Source organism: Neoarthrinium moseri, assembly GCF_022829205.1.
Source record: "Neoarthrinium moseri strain CBS 164.80 chromosome Unknown scaffold31_Wmoseri_CBS_16480, whole genome shotgun sequence".
In the NCBI taxonomy this organism is placed as follows: domain Eukaryota; kingdom Fungi; phylum Ascomycota; class Sordariomycetes; order Amphisphaeriales; family Apiosporaceae; genus Neoarthrinium; species Neoarthrinium moseri.
This window is the reverse complement of record NW_026055145.1, coordinates 383794-402791: the sequence shown is the minus strand read 5'-3', so window position 1 is coordinate 402791 and position 18998 is coordinate 383794. Positions and strand designations below refer to the sequence as shown.

The following is an 18998-nucleotide window of genomic DNA, read 5'->3' as shown; positions in this document are numbered from 1 at the left end:
TTTTCAAGCCAGTTCCACCGTTTTCTGAGCAACTAGAACGAGCATCACCGTATTGAGGAGAAAATTGGAGAGCCTTCCAACTGGCCGCTTCGCTTGCACTGCCTGGTCACCTTGGCTGGCAGCATCGTAGTTACCCAAAAGCGAGCAGCCTACCATTTTGACTATTACGTCCAGGGAGCATAAGAGAGCTCTGGCTCACACTCGTCTGGCCGACTCGGTAAAATCTCATCCTCCCCAAACCTCATCTGACTGAATGCCAACTGGCTGGCCTCATAGAAAGGGCTGTCACTACCCACAGCGTCTTTCTCCAGTTCCAAACCCCTGGCGCCCAATGTCGATGCCAAAGCATGGTCGTCTAGCCTCATTGCAAGGCGAGCTGCTTCCAAGTAGAGCGAGGCCAGTTCTCTGCCGGCCAGGCCCTCCTGTTCATGTGTGTCAATGATGAGCCGCGTTAGCACGAGCTTGCGAGATGCCGTATCTGGAGTGTGTACTGAGCCTTGCTGCTTAGCAAAAGCCCTCAGCTTCATCTGGATGTCGCTGCGCCGCCTATGGCTTTCCTTCTGTCTCTGAGCGCTTCCAGAGCATAGTTCACATCCACAATAGAAGCCATACCCTTTGTGAAGGTTCTTTTGGCGGGCTGCGCGCAAGCCTAGCTCGTCGTGCAGATACGAGATGGTCACCTCCTCTCCCCGCGCAATATCGTTTGTCGCGTGGATAGTGAAACTTCCTAAACTTTCATTGAAGTTTCCTTGGGAGTTTGGTACACAAGAGTGATTGATGCGTGCCACAGTGGGAAATACAGCTCGTGTACCCAGTTTGTCTGAAAGAGCGAAGTTGTTGTTGTAGAAAACGTTGAGGACATCCCTACTCTGGCCGATCGTCATCGATTTGAGAGAAAAAGACTGCCATGCTGCGGAAATGAGGCCGAGAGCAGAGCGTTTGGACTCATTAAGGGACAGGCGCAGAAGTGCTGCGCGATTCAGGGGGGACAGCTGCGCTGCAGCGGCAAGAATGCTGGGGTTGTCGTTGTTGATTGAGAGGAGAGCCCGCTCGGCCAAGATCCGGCTGCCGCGCGTTATAAGTCGAGAGGCAAAGATGCCGAAGCCTTTGACGCCAGCATGGCGTATTTCGAACATTGGAGATGATCGCGTGATCAATTGCCCTCCATGAGATGGATGAAATTTATCGACGTCGCTTATCGCCAAGTATTGGTTGCCGTTGGCAGAGCCGAGATAAGGCACGCTAACGAGCACCAAGCTTTATAAATGCTTCTTCGGGCCTAGCTTCCAGCCTCCCAGTGCTTCTTGACGCATTCAAAACCTACCTATGCATGATTCCGAAAGGTCAAAAGTTGTTTATAAGCGCTTAAATAGCTGGACCTGTAGTCTCAAGTTCTCCAGACTGACCGGATACCATAGTCCCTTTTCAGGCTTCTTATACACCCTATTCGCGTCATCCATGAGCTTCTCCCATGCTGGTTCTGACTCCTTTTCGTCGCCTTGTCCCTTCTCTCTGGTTGGGAGCAGGGTCTTATTCAAAAGCCAGCTCATCGGGTACTCTTTCTTTTCCTCTCCGTCTTTGGCGATGCCGGCTGTAGATGTAGCTTCAGGACTATCAACCACCAGTAACATACTTCCTGCAGGCGTTACACTTGTTAATCTCCGTAAGAACGCCGTAGTCTTGGGAATTGAAGTCGTATAAAGGTCGTTCAGGGTGAATAATAGAGTGATGAATGCTTGGTCTGGTCCAATCATGGGGCGGAGGTCCTCCAAGGATAAGGTGAAAACATGCGTACGAGTAAAATTTATTTCAACGGCTTCCGTTGAGAGGAAAGACGCGTTCGAGGCTCGAGCAACGGCACTCGCGTACTTCGAAAGCGTAGGAGGTGTTTTCAGGCCAGCTTGCAATTTTGAGGCGACCAGAGACCAGTCTGCTGCGTCGACTAGATGGATGTTGACGGGCGGAGTACAAGCTGTAGGGTCGAGCGGAGTATTCGACATATCGTCAAGCTCAATCGAAGACGCAGCAGCTGGCTTACCAGCCGCACCCTCCCGGAAATGCCGCAACAATGCAGCGAAAGCCATGATCTCTGCCGCGCCACCTCCAAAGCACAGTGCCTTCGCCGGCGTGGAACGGTCATCGCCAATCAGCTGCCTGACCCACGCGTCGTCCTTTCTCTGCTCGCAGATTTGTGCCAGCAGATTTGAATAGCCCAAAGCTCGACTCGGACTCCATCGAATTGCATAGCCCTCCATAAATTCCTGCTTCCCAAACGCTGTCTCGAAATCCTTTTGGAGCAATGCATCGTTGACCTGATGCAACAACGGCTTCAACGTCTCAAAGTCATGAGATGCAGGGAACGTGTCCCGAATGATATCGAGGGTTCGTTGCTGTAGCTCAATAGACAGAACATGGTCCTGGACTGTCGATGCCAAAGCCGTTGGCGCGGAAGGGGCCCGAGGTTGCCGCGCGGCTTTCTTCACATATCCTGGCCCAGTCCATCCCGGCCGGGAAACTGGTGGAGGAGCTGGTGCTTTTGAAGCACTGCTAACGGGGAGGGGGCCGTGTTTCCTCTGCGACTGCGCATGACGCTCGTATTTCTTCATTTTTGGTATCCAGATTCAAACAATTAGAACAAGTCTTTCCTCCGCATCAGAAATTATTCAGGTTCGTGTGCAGCAATGCCCATGGAGATTTGGCGACGAGACGGCTGAAAGTTGTGGTTCTGAGTTTTCGCCTGTCGCTCTAAACCCGAAGTCCCGCTTTTGCTAGTGTTGACACTTTAGCTCGGATACGATTGGTTGCTGGACAGCTTGCAACCACCGTTCCAGAAAGATGCTTCCAATATTGTGAATCAATATCTGGCAAACTGATAGAAATAAATTGTAGTGCCAAACTCAATATTGAGCAATATTTCATGTATTGAAGGTGTCACAGTCTGAAATCACCCGAGGCATTTCATCGCGTGGCACTGCTTGCCAATGTCAGTAGATTGGAACATGATATATATTCGGAACACGGCAGATGTCACTAATCGTTCGTCAGTTCACAACCCGAGCAGTAAGATGCGTCCATCCAGTCTTCTATGGCATATACGTAGGTTTTGCATGGCAACCTGGAAACCGAAACTTTAAGCCTTGCGGTCGGATAATCTGAATGGAAACCCGGCAGCAGATTTACTCAGTCCGCGGCGTATATGCAGCACAGAAACGGTGAGCACGTGCCACCCCGGCGCAGCCAGTAACATACCTTCTCGATCTATCCTCGCTTTCAAGGGGCAGTCGACAATACGTAGGGATGAAGTAAGTGCTTCATCCATCGGTTGTACTGATATGGGAGGGACACCTACACCTCAAAGAGACCCTTACTGGGGGATTAACCTGTGAATAGCAGACATCACTCCTTCAAGTACTGGAAATTCTAAAGATGGGGCTTTATGGGTCCACTGTTAGCGATATCAAGTACAATCATGATCTTGTGGCACCACAAGCTAAAATTGGTACCAAGGGGGTGAGAAGTTTAGATCCATCAGTTGGAGGCATCGCATCTAGACAACAGACCAGGACCAGCAATGGAGACCTGGTTTTAAAGAAAAAAGCAAAGGCCAGGAACATGGGTAGCCACATGTCGTGCAGACCAGAATATGTCCAACCTCGGAAAGAACTTGAACAGGACAGGGTGTGATGTCACATCAATATCGTAATCGAGTCATGTTCTTCGACAGTAGATGCGCTGGACTTCAACTCTGGACAGCATGATAATCGTACGCGGTCATTCCATAACCCGCTCGTTTATAGCCGGCGTGTCCAGCTACCTAACCTAGGTGGTTGAGGTTAACGATGATGTAACTATACATCCGTTGTGGGGTGCAGACGCTAAGTTAGCGAGACCGTTGTGGGCATTGGCGCGACCGCGTCGACGTTAGTCATCTAAACTTTTTATCCAAACCTTCAAGGTCGGTATCGCACCTCGAGCCACCTAAAGGGCACCCATCCTTAGCTCCAGCGGTGTTTCGATTTGGCAGCTCTGCACGGAAATCATGCCTGGTCATGTCTGAAGCCTCAGCAACCCAGTCACTCCTCAATGTCAATGCCTTGCTCGACAATCCAGTGTTCGCTGGGGGCTTCGGCCTCGCGTCGCTTGGAGCGGCGCTGGCCATGGCCCGCAGAGGAGCCATCGCCGGCGCCGGCATGATTCGCAGGCGGCTCTTGGTCAACGTCGAGATCAGCAAGCAGGACCCCGCCTACCCTTGGGTGCTCGCATGGCTCTCCCAGCCCCGGCCGCAGACCTCGTTCCTCGCCAAGCGCCTGACCCGGATCAACAAGCTTTCGGTAGCGACCGCCACGAGCACGACACCGAACGGACCGACCCGCGCCAGCTTCTTCCTGCAGCCTGGATACGGCAGACATATTATAAAGTACAAGCATGCGTATATCTCTGTCAACAGGGAGAAGCAGGCCACTGCGAGGTCGAACACTGGCGAGCCGCACGAGACGGTTGAGCTCACCACTCTTTATGCGCACCGTCACATCTTTGAGGACGTCTTCACCGAGGCCCGTCAGATCGCATTGCAAGCCAACGAAGGCAAGACGGTCGTTTATTCAGTGCGGAACTTTGACTGGACGCCCTTGGGCGAGCCAAAGAGGAAGCGACCGCTTACGAGTGTTGTACTAGACGAAGGCATCAAGGAAGGCATTGTCGGTGATGTCAAGGACTTCCTCCAGAGACAAAAGTGGTACATCGACCGTGGGATTCCGTACCGGAGGGGCTACCTGTTGCATGGACCTCCCGGAAGCGGAAAGACATCATTCATCCAAGCATTGGCCGGCGAGCTGGATTACAGTGTTGCCATGGTCAACCTCAGTGAGATTGGCGTCACGGATGATAAGCTGGCATTCCTGCTTACCAAGCTCCCTGAACGGACCATCCTGCTCCTCGAAGACGTGGATTCAGCTTTCGTCAACCGGAAAGCTAGGGGATCAGACGGCTACAGCGGCCCGACTGTGACATTCTCAGGCCTATTGAACGCCCTCGATGGCCTCTCAGCAGGCGAGGAACGCATTGCGTTCCTGACCACAAACCATATCGAGCTCCTGGACCCGGCCCTTATCCGGCCAGGTCGTGTGGACATGATGATCCGCATTGGCGAGGCTACCAGACACCAGGCAGGCCGAATGTGGGATAACTTCTATGGTGATGTTGACCAGGATGGGTCGGGCAAGGCACGCTTCCTGAATAAACTTGACAGCCTCGGCCTCTTCGGTAGCAGTGAGGACGGAGCCCCTCCACCACGGACCTCAACCGCCGCAATACAAGGGTTGTTCTTGTTCAACAAGGATAACATGGAGGGTAGCATCGACATGGCCGAGGCTTTGGTTCCTCAGAAAATCGAAGGGTGATAGGCGAATATACCCTGCATAGCAGCAGTTGTATTATCGATATTGTACCATAGCAAAGATACCCAACCGACACAAGCTATAGAAATGAATGAGGTTGAACGAGAAGTGCTCGCACATAAATAATCGGCCTGGTCGTGAGACGGCTAGTGTACAAGACCTCACATTGTACCCTCCTCCCATACTTTGAACAGTTCAGTATATGCGGGTTTACAGTAACGGGACGGTGAGGAGCGTGCCGCCGAGCGGTTCTACAAAAGAGGATATCCACGACTGCCACCTGTCATACTAGAATTCGCATATGCACTTACTCACGCACTCAGCTATGGAAGTGCCTAATTGTGGTAGTTTACTTGGCAAGTGATGATAAGTGGTGTTTACTTCGGAGATACGTGCAGGAGATTCCGAGCCGATGGAACAGATAAGGCCGAGTCGTTGATTGATAGCAGTTAGAAAGAAAAAAAAAATTCGCCAACGATGGGCGCTAGGCGTAGAACGGGATAGCAGGTTTCGGGTGGTGAGCTCGGAACATGTCGGCTCAAAGTCTAGCGGGCGTGGTTGGCGCAATTGGCGTCCAGGCCCCCCCAGGCCCCCTGCAGCCAGCCAGCCAGCCAGCGAGCGTAGCCCGCTGCCCGCGTCCACCTGGGCACTCTGCCGATCTTTTGTTTTTGCGCTATTTGCTCTGCAGCAGCAAGGCTTGTGAGAATTGACTTCCCATTCCTCCGCCGCCCTCTTCTCACGACCCCGATCCTGCGAGACAGCATCCCTTTCCTACACCCATCTCTCCTCAGAAGTCGGCACGATGCTATCGCGAACCTCTGCCCGAGCTGCCCAGGTAAGTCCATCTCCCCGTCCGGCGCCCCAATGGCTCCCGCTGCCGCTGTCACATGCTCGCTATGGCTTGGATAAAATGGCTCACCATGTCTCTCGTCTTATCAGCGTCTGGCGCGAGCCGCTGCCCGCCAGCAACCCCAGATCGCGGCGCGCTCCTACGCCACCGTCGAGTCCGACATCTTCAGGCCGACCAAGTTCGGCAGCAAGTACACCGTCACCCTCATCCCCGGTGACGGCATCGGCGCCGAAGTGGCCGAGAGCGTCAAGACCATCTTCAAGGCCGACAATGTGCCCATCGACTGGGAGCAGATCGACGTCACCGGTGTCGACTCGGGCTCGCCCGCCAGCGCCGAGGAGCTCTTCAGGCAGTCCGTCACCTCGCTCAAGCGCAACAAGCTCGGCCTCAAGGGTATCCTGCACACCCCCATCGAGCGCTCCGGCCACTCCAGCTTCAACGTCGCCATGCGTCAGGAGCTCGACATCTACGCCTCCATCGTTCTGATCAAGAACATCCCCGGCTACGACACCCGCCACAAGAACGTCGACCTGTGCATCATCCGAGAGAACACCGAGGGAGAGTACAGTGGCCTCGAGCACCAGAGCGTTCCCGGCGTCGTTGAGTCGCTCAAGATCATCACCCGCCCCAAGTCCGAGCGCATTGCCAAGTTCGCCTTCTCCTTCGCCCTGGCCAACGGCCGCAAGAAGGTCACTTGCATCCACAAGGCCAACATCATGAAGCTTGCCGACGGCCTGTTCCGCAACACCTGCAAGGAGGTGTCCGCCGAGTTCCCCGGCATCGAGTACAACGACATGATTGTCGACAACGCCAGCATGCAGTGTGTGTCCAAGCCCCAGCAGTTTGACGTCATGGTCATGCCCAACCTGTACGGCGGTATCCTGTCCAACATTGGCGCTGCCCTGGTTGGTGGCCCCGGTCTCGTTCCCGGCTGCAACATGGGCCGCGACGTCGCCGTCTTCGAGCCCGGCTGCCGACACGTCGGTCTCGACATCAAGGGCAAGGACCAGGCCAACCCCACCGCCTTGATCCTGTCCGGCTCCATGCTCCTGCGCCATCTTGGCCTGGACGAGCACGCCAACCGCATCTCCAAGGCCGTCTACGAGGTCATTGCTGAGGGGTTCGTATTACCTTTTACCTATCCAAATGACCATGTTCTAACGATTTCTACAGCAAGACCCGCACCCGCGACATGGGTGGTGATGCTACCACTCACCAATTCACCCGCTCTATCCTCGACAAGATGGAGCACTTGTAAACCACCGCTACGACCACCAGACAAACCATCGAAATTGATACCACACGCAAGTTTTCCGCACAATCTCTCATAGAACCAACATTTATATCCGGCGATTGGGGATGATTAGCATGAGTGCATGGAGTCACGGGCATCTGATGACGACTTCAACTTGTACTGTAGGTAGATTAGGATAATAATCCATCAGTATTTGCATCAACCAGTCTGCTGCTAGAGGTAGCATTACGTGCCATGGAGACCTGTGACATGTCAAGAGTGGCGTTGGCTTATGCAGTGCCGTGGGGCGGACTACGTGGTATGAGTTAGTATCGTTGGCGTTTTTATCCCTCTCACAACGCAAATATCCATATTCATGCTGGTCTGCAGCAAAAAGGACACGGTTTTTGACAATGCTCACCGTGTTTACAATCAAAGTCCCTCCATAGTCTAAATAGAGTCTCTTCAAAGTTACCATACCAACTTAAGAAAGTGAAAGGTATTTTGTGCAGGCCCAAGAATTCCGGCAACTCATAACGAGGAAAAGAACTCGAGAGATCTGCAATAGGTTTTGCGGCTCTGCGGAATTTATCCACTTGGGACATTGACTCAACGGCCCCCATATGACTCAACCTGCAAGCCATGTTCCCCTGTCGAGTGTGACTATATAATAGGTCTAGCTACTTCAAATAACTCCATCACGAGCTTGGACAATCTTTTATCCGAGCAGAAGCTGATGTCGAAAGAGAAGGGTTCTATAATTATGACAACGTCAGGCCGAATTCAATCAGCACCACTTGTCTGGATCAATGGCTTCCCAGGCGTGGGCAAGCTGACCATAGCCCGTGAGGTTCAGCGGATGCTGGGCTACGAGAGCGTTACCTTCATCGATAACCACACGCTCATCGACCCTGTCCAGCTGGCGCGTGACCACCCAGAATATCAGGAGCAACGGCGTGCGATTCGGCAGAACGCCTTCAACCACTATGTGCTTGGTTTGGAACCCGCGCTGCTAACGACAGATCGCCAAGGTTGCCAGGTACAGCTTGCGAAAACAATTATCTTCACGGATTTCCAGACAGCCAACGAGCTTGGCTCTAGCGTAGCACGAGAGTATCAGGCGGCCGCTGCAAAGGCCGGGAGGCTATTCCTGCCCGTGTACCTGGAATGTGAGAGAGAAGAGAACGTGAGGCGCGCTGTGAGGCCAGAGAGAACGGCAGATGGCAAAGGAAAGTTAGTCGACAGGGTTGTACTCGAGGATTTCCTGAGTCGCTGCACGTTGTTCGAGTTTGAGGGAGTCGACGGGCTGCGGATCGATGTCACAGGTCGGACACCGGCTTACGTCGCGGCGGAAATGGTGGTGATAATACGGAGGCTCATGGCCAGTGATGAAGTTTCGCCTTCTTGAAATACTGCAGAAAGAAAACCTTTCCGATTAAGCTCAATCGTTGAAGCACAATACACGCCGATGTCATTGAGGCGTGGCTCTTTCGGACCGTGGGCGTCCGAAGACCATTTCATCCGGAACGGCTGTCAAGGCTTTAAGACCGCACGTCACGGTTTTGACAACATCCGTTTTCTTCTTAAGGCTCGGCTACCTAGATTTTAGATCACAATCGACAACGCTATCCTATGAGAATTCCCAAAACAGTTTTGCGGCTCTGAGCTTTGAGTTGACTCTGCTTGCGAAGAGTCGTGATCCACGTGCGTCTATCAGATGGCTGCAGAGAAGAACGGCCGGGGTTCAAAGCAACCCAGTCGGCAACGATCGAAGAAGATGAAGAAATCGTCTCAGGTGGCGGTCGTAATCACTGCACTGCTGGCTGTCCTACTGCTAGTTGCGCTCAGTACCTCCGTGTCATTGCCCGCGGCAACGCGTTTTCTGGCGAGCTTCGACCTGAGGTGGCCATTCCAGGAGCGTTTCGAGTGTCTATCACTGTCTTATACTACCGAAATCATATCCCTCGACCCTCTACTAATCTATATCCACGGCTTCCTCAGCCCGCAGGAGATCGCTGGTATTCTGGCCGCCGGTGAGGACCGCTTCGAGCCGTCGACGGTCTACCGCAACGGGGAGCTGATCCAGAACCCGTATCGGACGTCTTCGAGCGCCGGGTTGCCTGATGACGACCCAGCCGTCTCTTGCATCCTTGGGCGCGCCAGGAAGTTCCTGGGGACCACACTAGACCCGGTGGCTGATGAGATGGGCATCCCGCAACTGGTGCGGTATACGCAGGGGCAGCACTATGATCTGCACCGCGACTGGCTCCGAGTTCCGCAGCAGGCCTTCGACGGGAGTGCTAGGGTCTTCAATAGGCCCGCCAGCTTCTTCGCGATATTGCAGGACAACTGCACCGACGGGGAGACGTGGTTCCCATTCGTCGAGCCCGTCCGGCCGCGGGACAGGGGCGAACTATGGCGGCGCCACGAGGAGGGCGGGCTCGCTTTCAAGCCTGTGGCCGGAAACGCCCTGTTCTGGGTCAATCTCTTTGCCAACAACACTGGCGATGACAGAACGGTCCATGCTGGGCTGCCGGTCACGGGCGGGCTGAAAACGGCGTTAAACATCTGGCCCCGGAAATATTGGGATTCTATAGATCCAGAGTAGCCGACTTGGTGCCGCCCCTTGTCTCGTCATATGAATAAAGGATAATACAGTGATGTGCAAGATTGTCTCTTTATCTACCACGAGAAGTCGGATATTTCATAGATGGATGTGTGGAAATATGTGGTTCGCGCGCAGCCGTACCACCATGAAACGCGACTGGGAAGCGGTGAGACCTCAATTTCGACCCCTGACAATTGCACAACCTATTTTACTGAGAGCTCCAGACCTAGCTCGCAGGAAGGTTGTAATGTGAGCGGAATCTCGTCTGACGAAGCTGAGGCCGAGTCTGAATTGAAAGCACCTCTTCACCCAAGGATGCCATTGGTGTTCATGAGGCGTTCGTGAACTGAGCGAGAAGCAACGCAGTACATATGTAAAGGTGGCATGAATGGGACAATGCCAGGAGAGGAAGAAGTGGAAATGGTTGATTCCTGTATTACCTTGACCCCAGAACGCCAGATCTATGCTATCTCTAGGCCTTGCCATACGTGTTGACGGCTAGTGCCCTGTATTGTACAAGCTCTTCGCTGGAATTCTTCCCCTCCAAAGCGATGATGTCGTCCTCGTCTCATACTTGGAAGCCGAACCCGGCCATACAACTTCGGTATTGATCGATGGTCGACTTGCAGTCGGCGGCAGGGTCGGCGGCCTTGGAGAACAGCATGCACTCGTCGCGCTTCGACTTCTCGTCCTTACATACGCAGCACGGCTAGCAATCGCAAGAAGTCAGCCGCAATTGGGGTCGTGGGGGGTCGAGGGCATATTTGGCCTTACCTTTGGCTTCGAGGCCGCATCCGCGTTTGCGACGGGCTTTGAGTCCGTCTTGGAGCTGAGAGAAGCTGCTGCCGTCAGCCTCGAATTGTCAAGTGGTCTGTTCTGGGGACTGCTTACGCATTGAAACTGCTTGGGATGCCATGGCGACGCTGTGAATCTTGTCTCTGGGCAAGATCGCAAGTTGGTCGCAAGTTGTAGCTGCGAAGCGAATTTGTAATGCGACCAAGCAGGGTGAACTTCCGTCACGCTCCGATGGCGCCACTGATAAGGAGGTTTATCTTAACGCCGATAAGACGTCACCAACCGGTGTCGATAGGTCTAAGTAAACGATGCGTTCCAGTACAAATTACATTGTTTACACATTTTCCTTCAATGATTTGGGCTTCTGAACATTCAGGAGAACGGAATGGCCTGACGCTGGGACAAATTCAAGAGTAGTCCCGGCTTACGTGAGTGGGCGGATTAGACACCTGTGAGCAACTCCCATAGCATGAAGCATAAACCTCTAGAGCATAGTCGGTGAAAGTAACGGGGAATTTTTCGACGATCATCAGTGCTGTGTTCATACTTTCGTTGCCATTGCTTGTCGGCTTCGAACGGGGTTGTAACGATGGGGGAACGGCCGCTGGCCAACGCGCTTACCTAAGATCAGCTGGGTGCGTACACAAAAATGTCTCGTCACGTTGAGTAATACAGAGCATCGTGCACGTACTAGCTAATCTCCATAAGTCGACCTTCATTTTCATTAAAAGTAGGAAAAGAGATACACAATGTTTTCCATCGAACAGGCCAGCGCCTTGTCCCAGATTGATACAGAACTTGACGAGGTAATTGGCTTGTCTGCATTGCATCTACAGCATACTCACTTCTTCCATCAAGTTAGTTGCAAGTGGTGTTAGTCTCCCTCCAGCATGGACCTTAGACTCTGATGTTTCCTCGCTTCGAGATACTCTTAAGCGGGCTAGGAGAGCTCGAGGCAAAAGCCCCGGCCTACTCTCGCTGCCATTCATCGAGCAAGATCGCCAGATCAAGGTCCGAGACGGGACCTCAATAGCAATCAGGGTGACTTCACCGCACGGTCCGAGGGCCAAGAAGCCTGGGCTCCTCATGATACACGGGGGTGGACACATAGTGGGCGATCTTGATGCTGGATCAATGGTCAGTCACACATTCGCCAGACTCGGCGGTGTTGCAGTGACAATTGACTACCGCCTTGCCCCCGAACATCCGTTTCCAACTGGAATCCATGATAGCTTCGATGCCTTGGTTTGGGTATGTGAACAGAGTAATGCACTATCGAGGAGCACCCATTGATGCTGTGTAGATGACACAAAATCTCGCAGACCTTGACGTCGATCCACGGTTGGGGTTTCTAATTGCAGGTGAGAGCTCCGGGTCTGATATCGCTCTCACTGTTGCGCACCTGTGGTCCGAGCAAGAATCCTTGCCACCTTTGACCGGTATTTACGCCTCTGTCAATTCTGGCATTAGTCGCGACACGGTGCCCGATCGATACAGAGATCACTTCTTCAGCCTAGACCAGAATGCTGAAGCCCCAGGCTTTACTATTGAAAGCCTCGAGTTCATCAGGAGTAAGTGTCATTGATCCTCGACACTCTCTTTCTGTACTGAGTATTACCATGAACTGCTTCTGGGCTCCCATTATTGAGTTCCATGTGAACCACGAATCCACGAGCTAGAAGAATTAACGTGTCATAGAGAACTACAAGCCTGAAACAAAAAGCCCTTTGGCGTACCCGGTCGCATTCTCAAATCATTCCGCGTTGCCCAAAACGTACTTTCAGGCATGTGGATTAGATCCACTTCGAGATTGTACGTTGGTCATGGAACAAGTCTGGAAAGACGCTGGTGTACCAACAAGGCTGGATATCTACCCTGGGCTATTTCATGTGTTCTGGGTTTTTGATCTTCCCATATCTGCGACAACGAAGTTCAAGAGAGACGTTGAGGATGGAATAAAGTGGCTTCTCGAATAGACGACAAGTCCCACTGATACTTCGATTTGGCTCAGTCCATGTCCCCTCCCATACAGATCTCTACGATCGTCATAACAGGGGCATGTGAAGCCAGCTTGTTTCCGGGGGGTTAAGTCTTAATTACACAATTGAACGCTTAGAACACCATACTCAAGATGCCTAAACGGTTTTCCTTTTTTGCTGCAATTAGAAACCGGTGCCGAAGAATAGTGCTTATTCTGTTTCTCAGCAACTATTCAACATGTTTAAAACGGTCTAAGACATGTCATAGACTAGTTACTTCCGTGTTTCCTGTCAGCCGACAAGGTCGCCAGCTGCTATCTTTGATTTTCAATTCTTTGAGGGTGCTTGTAGAGGTCAAATTTACAGCGCACAGAACGTGACGTAATTTGACTGTGGGGGTGGAAAGTATCGAAGAGTAGCCTTGTCTTGTATGTATCCTCAATTCTAGGAAATACGTTGTGGCGGAACGCAGATTGTCGTGGGGGTGGAAGCGGATCGCGATGCACTTCAGTGAGGCTTTATTGACTACTCAGATGCAATAATACAAAAATACGAAACACGCACGGATCCGGCGCTACTGACGTCAATGGCGAGACGCATATGTAAATAAAGTGACACGTCCTAGCGTACGCAGAGTCCAGTCGTTCATAGGGTGTTTTGAAAAAGCAAGGTGTATTGAAAATAGTCAGTTCAAGATGGATGAACTTCTATCGTGTTTTCAACCATTAAGTAGCATTATTCCGCCGTCGGAAAAGAAAGACGTGGGCGCCCCAAGCATTAATGCTCTGAGCGTACTTTACCAAGATATGATGAACGGCTGATATGTCACTTGAGCAACAGTTTCGTTGACTGACCTGGGGCCATTCGCTCGGGCATATCAAACTTGAAGAACCGCTGCACCAGAAGCCATCGGTAACGGAACAGCCTGTGCGCGAACTTCGCCCTGAACTAAACCTTGATATTTACGACGTATCACCTGACGTTAGGCTGTAGCCTCTTATCGAAAAAAAAAACGGTAGGTCTCTTCCTATTGAAGACGTCTCAAATGATGGTGCTAAGAAGTTCAAAGGATATCCATCGACTAAATTACAATGTCGTATATGCCCTGATCAAGGCCCCTGACGCCGGTCCTATGCAACATTTTACTGGTATCTTTCCCGTGTGTTTTCTCGTAGTACGACCATTAACCTGGAAACTCGTGGCGCTCCGCCGGTGGTGAAGTAGGGTGTCCTGGAAGTTCTACCGGCGCTTCAGTAGGCGGTTTCGGATGGTCACTGTTCCAAAACATTAGACTTGATGCCATCAATGACAGGGTATTTGAGACCTACGAGTATCCACTCTGTCCAGTGTGCTGCGGGTGCACCTCCTGCCATGGCTGCGGACTGCCAAGGCCAGGACTCGGGTATCCCCTGTAGGAGGCGTGCGGGCTGCCCGTCTGTGACCATTGTTGCGGACTAGTAGACCGGAATGCTTCGGCAGATTGCATGCCGTACGGTGAGTCTCTGAAGCTCGGTGGCGGTGGGCTCTTCGGATCGTTGGGATAGTGTGCCTCAACCATTCCTGGTGTGGACGGTTGCATCACCGTGCTCTTGCGATATCCCTTCTCGATTCCTCCCTTGCGGCCGCAGAACCAAATCAAAGCCACCACGATAATAAGAACCGCTGCTCCACCAATGGCGATTCCAGCAATCGCGCCGCCGGACAGCGAAGTACCCCCAGAACCCCCGGAACCATTGTTTCCGCCTGACCCAGTCTCGGACGGCGTCGTCCCAGATCCTGTGGTGGTTGGTCTCGGTGCCTCCGCAGGCCAAGGCTCACCCGGACTTAGTTGGAAAGTGACGTTCTTCTGAAATTCCTTTTGGACATCAAGACTGAAGCTTTCGTTCTAAGATCAATCCGTTAGATATAGATGCCATCCACGGGGCCAATGGTACCTACAGGATTTATCACTCCGACCATTGCCCAATCTTGACAAGAACCGGGTGCGGAACTGGCTGTCAGTTAGCTGAGATAGATATATACATATATCTAGACCTTGGCGTACCAGTAGAAGAATGTCGGCTCTGTACTATTGACTTCAAGCAGCCAAGTTGGGTGCGGGTCACCAGCGTTCGATAGTTCGGGCCCACTGAAGAAGGTGGGCTCTCCAGGTTCGATGTAGTCATAGGGGACTGGCAAGTTGACGTTAGCAGCCGTTCATGAAAGACCTAGTTGCAGAGTATGAGAGCGTGAGTCTTACCACATGGATATTTGTAGGCAGCCTTAACGACTGAGTGGTTTGATGGGAAGAACTCAAATTCTGTGGTAGGGTTAGCTAATGAGATGCTGACATATTGGCGAAAGCCCTACTAATTGTATCGCCTGGAAGTGCTGATACAGTATCGGGTATGAACTTGTGGTTTACACCTACGCTGACCGTGGTGGTGACAGGTCCGCGAGTTGTTGAGGACGGAGACGTCGTAGGAGCCGAAGTTACCGTTTCTCCGACTTCTGAGGTCGTCGTTTGGGCTACTGAGGTGCGTATAGCGGCCATGATGGCCGCCATGAAGAAGGCGGACTTCATGATAGTGACGACTGTCTATAATGGCCCCAAAACGGCTTGCTTTGCATTACAGAGCCTCAGGCGAAGATGCCGTAGAGTGCAAAAATTGTCAGATGCGACGGGAAAACTGCGACGGGCGGGGACATCATCTTGATGGGACAAATGGTGCCATTGAGGGAGGTCAGATATGCAGCTTGGCTGTTGGGGGCTATGCAGGTTAGACCAGTTTGCTGCGAGATCAGCAAGGTGTGTGCAAGCCCCATCACCGGAACTGAGTTGGCCGGCTTGAGTGAGATTCGAGAAGGCCACGAATAAGCGACCCAGGCCACACACACAGTCGTTCATGACAGGACCACCCTGTCACTCATTCGGCCCTCCCAGCATGCTTCAAGTGCGGCTGAGGCACAGTCCAGTAAGATGAATCTTACGAGTCTTGGCGGGTAGCTGTAGCCGGTGGATTGCATGCGAGCTGTTGGAACCAGGCTGATGGATTCCCTTTCAAAGGTCTTACGGAGTAGACCGTCAGCTAATAATAGTAGTAAGACGTGTGGGGGAGGATAAGATACCCGCGGGTGGTTACCCACGATCTGGTATTTAAAGCTCCTGCAACCCCTTTAATAGTGCGCAGAATGTGACTCTGGCTGCTCCAAATGCATATGATGTCAGTCCATATATGGCTATGAAGCCGATTGATTTGCAACTGTTTGTCAAACAATCTTCACTTCAGACTCCTGGCTCGCTGGACCATCGGGGGGTTAGCGCATGACCAGGGTTTCATCAGCGCCATTCAGGCCCGTCAGGGTACCCCCGAAAATTAAAATGTAGCCTGGCGAAGATGGGCCACAGGGCTGACAGGAACAGACGAACCCACCAGGGATTCCTCAATCATGTGGAGCCGGCACAACGGATGTCTGCTCGCAATTCCTCGCCATTTATGATTTATCTTGGGAAAAAGTCAGCAGTAAGCTCAGGCTATGAATGTGGCCTCATGAGACTGGAGGCATTGCATTGTAGTTCCATTATTAGAGGGCGAAAACTTCCAGTACGAGATACTCTCTCCCAGTCCATGTAGGTATAGTCCGAATAATTTAGTTGTCTCGAGTGAGCTAGACTTGGACTGAAACTCAAACCGAAGACCAACAACTCTGAATCGACCTGCCTGAACACTACGCAACGGTTCAACCTATTTCATCCAGCGACTCCGTTCCCTAATTTAAATATCCTCCTGTGCAAAGATAGACGCACCGTATCGAATAAGCCCTTGCCGTACATCACTTCTTCACCCCAATATGTACCTTGTCGTTCCACAGCCCAAGAAAGCTCTTCTCATCGTCAGCGCTCAAGGTCCACCAGCGCCATTGTAGGCAATTAAATTCGGGCTCCCATCAGCGCCAATTACCCTGCCATTAGTCGCGAGTTGCACCATCCTCCTTCGCACCGCCACCGGACCCGCCAGTCCCTCCCGGGACATCAGGTACGTTGCTAGGCCGGCAACGTGCGGCGAAGCCATGCTGGTGCCGCTCAGCGTCGCGTACGCAGAGTCGGAGCTCAACCAGGCGCTACTGATATCGACGCCGGGCGCAAAGACCGTGACGCTGCTGCCGTAGTTGGACCATGATGGACGTGTGTCCGTTCGGTCTATAGCTGCCACCGTGATGACAGCGGGCGATCGGGCTGGGGAGTATCCGGACGCATCTGCGCCGTAGTTGGACGCCGCCACGACGATAGTCATGCCCGCTGCGTTAGCTTTTGCCACCATGTCGTCCAGAGGCGGGAAGGTTGGGCCGCCGATTGACATGTTGATCACAGAGCGGGTAATGATGCTACGTGATTGCGCATCTCCCACGGCTAGGGAACCCAACGACGGTTAGCTTCCGACCTCCAAAGGGGGCAGATGAACACCCAAGACGTATCATACCCCAGTCAATGGCAGCTAAGATTCCAGACCAAGTACCGACAGAATTCTTATCGAGGCATTTGACAGCGACTATTATCGTCGAGTTATCCACACCGACGGTATTTCCCGCGGCTGTCGCAGCAATGTGCGTTCCGTGCCCGTTTTCATCGTTATTCTGTGCGTAGCCATCAGTGGTGCCGAGGCATGAGCCTGACAGTGACGGGATGTCTTACAGGAGACCCATCAACAAAATTCGCGCCCCAGACGGCACGGCCACCAAATTCCTTATGGGTTATTCTGACGCCGGTGTCAAGGACATAGAGGCGTGTTTGTGGCGGCTGCTTGAAGTCATACCCGATGACTCCGGGATCCCGATGAGATATCCTTCCGAGCCCCCAAGTTGGCCCGGCCACCAGGTCATCTCGGGGTACAATCCGAGGGATTACGAACTGTCCATAAACGAAACCGTCTTGGTGGACTGACTGAACCTGAAAAGTTGCAAATTAGTGAAGCCCAACACGCGTGCATATCTGAAACCCCCTGACTGAGATTGAAGTAGGTCGGATACTTACAGAGGGATGGTTCCTTATAGCCTCTAGTGTGTTGGGGTCACAATCCACATGAAGAGCGGTGAGGCCATCTATACTACCAAATGTCCTCAAGATACCTTGGTGCTTGGTGCCTGCCAGCTTCTTTGCAATTGCTGTCTTGAGCAAAGTTCTTGCGTTGGTTGCGGTGTGATGAGGCCGGAGAGTAATGATGTAGTTATGCGGGACACTGTCATTGTCGGCACGCATAAGCAACGGTGCTCTAGCCAGGACCAGAGGCAGTTGGACCGCCAAAAACAACTTGTAGAATTTCATGTCTGGTGGTAGAGAGTGAAGTGTGAATTGCAACCAGTGTCCCGATCAACTGTCAGTTTGAACTTGGCCTACTATTCGCGACTGTCTGTCCATCTATATATATGCTGGCGGGGATCTAACAAGACACCGACGACAAGTGCACAGGATTTGAATGATTCCTCTTTCCGAACTTCGGTTACGTAGTATTTGCTACACACGAATTCCTTAGCTTTACCTCCGAGGTTATCATAGATCCATACTCAATAGTGCGGACGTATTCGTATGCTCATCACCGTGGCAGAATATTCTATCGCCGATCGACCGAATGCATGTACGATTAAAGAATTCGAGTGATACGGTTCTTGACCCAACAAGACGGTCCTAAGCGGGAAAATGGAAAGTAGTGTGACTTGACCTAACACCATGTTTCAGCCCTCCGGGGTATCAATGGCCCATGTACACCGTCGTACAGAACTCACGGACAACATGGCGTTCGGGGGTTAGAGGATTGGGTTCCTACCAGCTGGAACGTTACAATTCATTTTACATGTGGCAGGAATAGTCTCTTGTTTGGATGGCCATCCCAGCGTGCAAGGATGTTGAAGCCGCTCTGTATGCAGTCGATTTTGTCTGTATTGGATTTATTGTGATCTTTATGAAGTAGGCATCAGAGGGCGATGAATCTTCATGGACATTACCGCTCCTCCAGATCCTACATGACAGGCCCGAACCAAGCCAGTAATAGATGTCACAATATCGGATACCCATGCGAGACCAAGGTAACAACAGCACCGACCTCTTTGTCGATATAGGGTCCGAATCGGTAATGAATAAAGCACGCCAAGCTTTCTAGAA

The 18998-nt window shown here is 52.2% G+C and overlaps 10 protein-coding genes across 10 annotated transcripts; 5 read left to right on the top strand and 5 right to left on the bottom strand.

The window, feature by feature from the left end:
* Positions 1-164: 164 nt before the first annotated feature.
* JN550_007890 (uncharacterized protein) lies at positions 165-1136 on the bottom strand (the record flags this gene model as incomplete). The annotated part of the gene is made up of 1 exon (XM_049319791.1): positions 165-1136. One exon carries the CDS (start codon positions 1134-1136, stop codon positions 165-167), a length of 972 nt encoding a protein of 323 aa, XP_049170246.1.
* A 219-nt stretch (positions 1137-1355) lies between these two features.
* On the bottom strand, positions 1356-2606 carry JN550_007889 (uncharacterized protein; the record flags this gene model as incomplete). Its single annotated transcript, XM_049319790.1, has 1 exon — positions 1356-2606. One exon carries the CDS (start codon positions 2604-2606, stop codon positions 1356-1358), a length of 1251 nt encoding a protein of 416 aa, XP_049170245.1.
* A 1443-nt stretch (positions 2607-4049) lies between these two features.
* JN550_007888 (uncharacterized protein) lies at positions 4050-5399 on the top strand (the record flags this gene model as incomplete). Its single annotated transcript, XM_049319788.1, has 1 exon — positions 4050-5399. One exon carries the CDS (start codon positions 4050-4052, stop codon positions 5397-5399), a length of 1350 nt encoding a protein of 449 aa, XP_049170244.1.
* A 799-nt stretch (positions 5400-6198) lies between these two features.
* On the top strand, positions 6199-7504 carry JN550_007887 (uncharacterized protein; the record flags this gene model as incomplete). Its single annotated transcript, XM_049319787.1, has 3 exons — positions 6199-6231; positions 6336-7366; positions 7420-7504. The coding sequence occupies 3 exons, from the start codon at positions 6199-6201 to the stop codon at positions 7502-7504; spliced, it is 1149 nt and encodes a 382-aa protein (XP_049170243.1).
* A 739-nt stretch (positions 7505-8243) lies between these two features.
* Positions 8244-8888, top strand: JN550_007886 (uncharacterized protein; the record flags this gene model as incomplete). Its single annotated transcript, XM_049319786.1, has 1 exon — positions 8244-8888. One exon carries the CDS (start codon positions 8244-8246, stop codon positions 8886-8888), a length of 645 nt encoding a protein of 214 aa, XP_049170242.1.
* Positions 8889-9257: 369 nt separating this feature from the next.
* JN550_007885 (uncharacterized protein) lies at positions 9258-10088 on the top strand (the record flags this gene model as incomplete). The annotated part of the gene is made up of 1 exon (XM_049319785.1): positions 9258-10088. The coding sequence occupies one exon, from the start codon at positions 9258-9260 to the stop codon at positions 10086-10088; it is 831 nt and encodes a 276-aa protein (XP_049170241.1).
* A 568-nt stretch (positions 10089-10656) lies between these two features.
* On the bottom strand, positions 10657-11004 carry JN550_007884 (uncharacterized protein; the record flags this gene model as incomplete). The annotated part of the gene is made up of 3 exons (XM_049319784.1): positions 10657-10797; positions 10863-10927; positions 10980-11004. The coding sequence occupies 3 exons, from the start codon at positions 11002-11004 to the stop codon at positions 10657-10659; spliced, it is 231 nt and encodes a 76-aa protein (XP_049170240.1).
* A 628-nt stretch (positions 11005-11632) lies between these two features.
* JN550_007883 (uncharacterized protein) lies at positions 11633-12859 on the top strand (the record flags this gene model as incomplete). The annotated part of the gene is made up of 4 exons (XM_049319783.1): positions 11633-11689; positions 11742-12134; positions 12187-12454; positions 12582-12859. The coding sequence occupies 4 exons, from the start codon at positions 11633-11635 to the stop codon at positions 12857-12859; spliced, it is 996 nt and encodes a 331-aa protein (XP_049170239.1).
* A 1186-nt stretch (positions 12860-14045) lies between these two features.
* Positions 14046-15425, bottom strand: JN550_007882 (uncharacterized protein; the record flags this gene model as incomplete). Its single annotated transcript, XM_049319782.1, has 6 exons — positions 14046-14136; positions 14191-14747; positions 14801-14852; positions 14907-15033; positions 15102-15161; positions 15212-15425. The coding sequence occupies 6 exons, from the start codon at positions 15423-15425 to the stop codon at positions 14046-14048; spliced, it is 1101 nt and encodes a 366-aa protein (XP_049170238.1).
* A 1318-nt stretch (positions 15426-16743) lies between these two features.
* On the bottom strand, positions 16744-18164 carry JN550_007881 (uncharacterized protein; the record flags this gene model as incomplete). Its single annotated transcript, XM_049319781.1, has 4 exons — positions 16744-17252; positions 17323-17476; positions 17535-17789; positions 17874-18164. 4 exons carry the CDS (start codon positions 18162-18164, stop codon positions 16744-16746), a joined length of 1209 nt encoding a protein of 402 aa, XP_049170237.1.
* Positions 18165-18998: the final 834 nt, after the last annotated feature.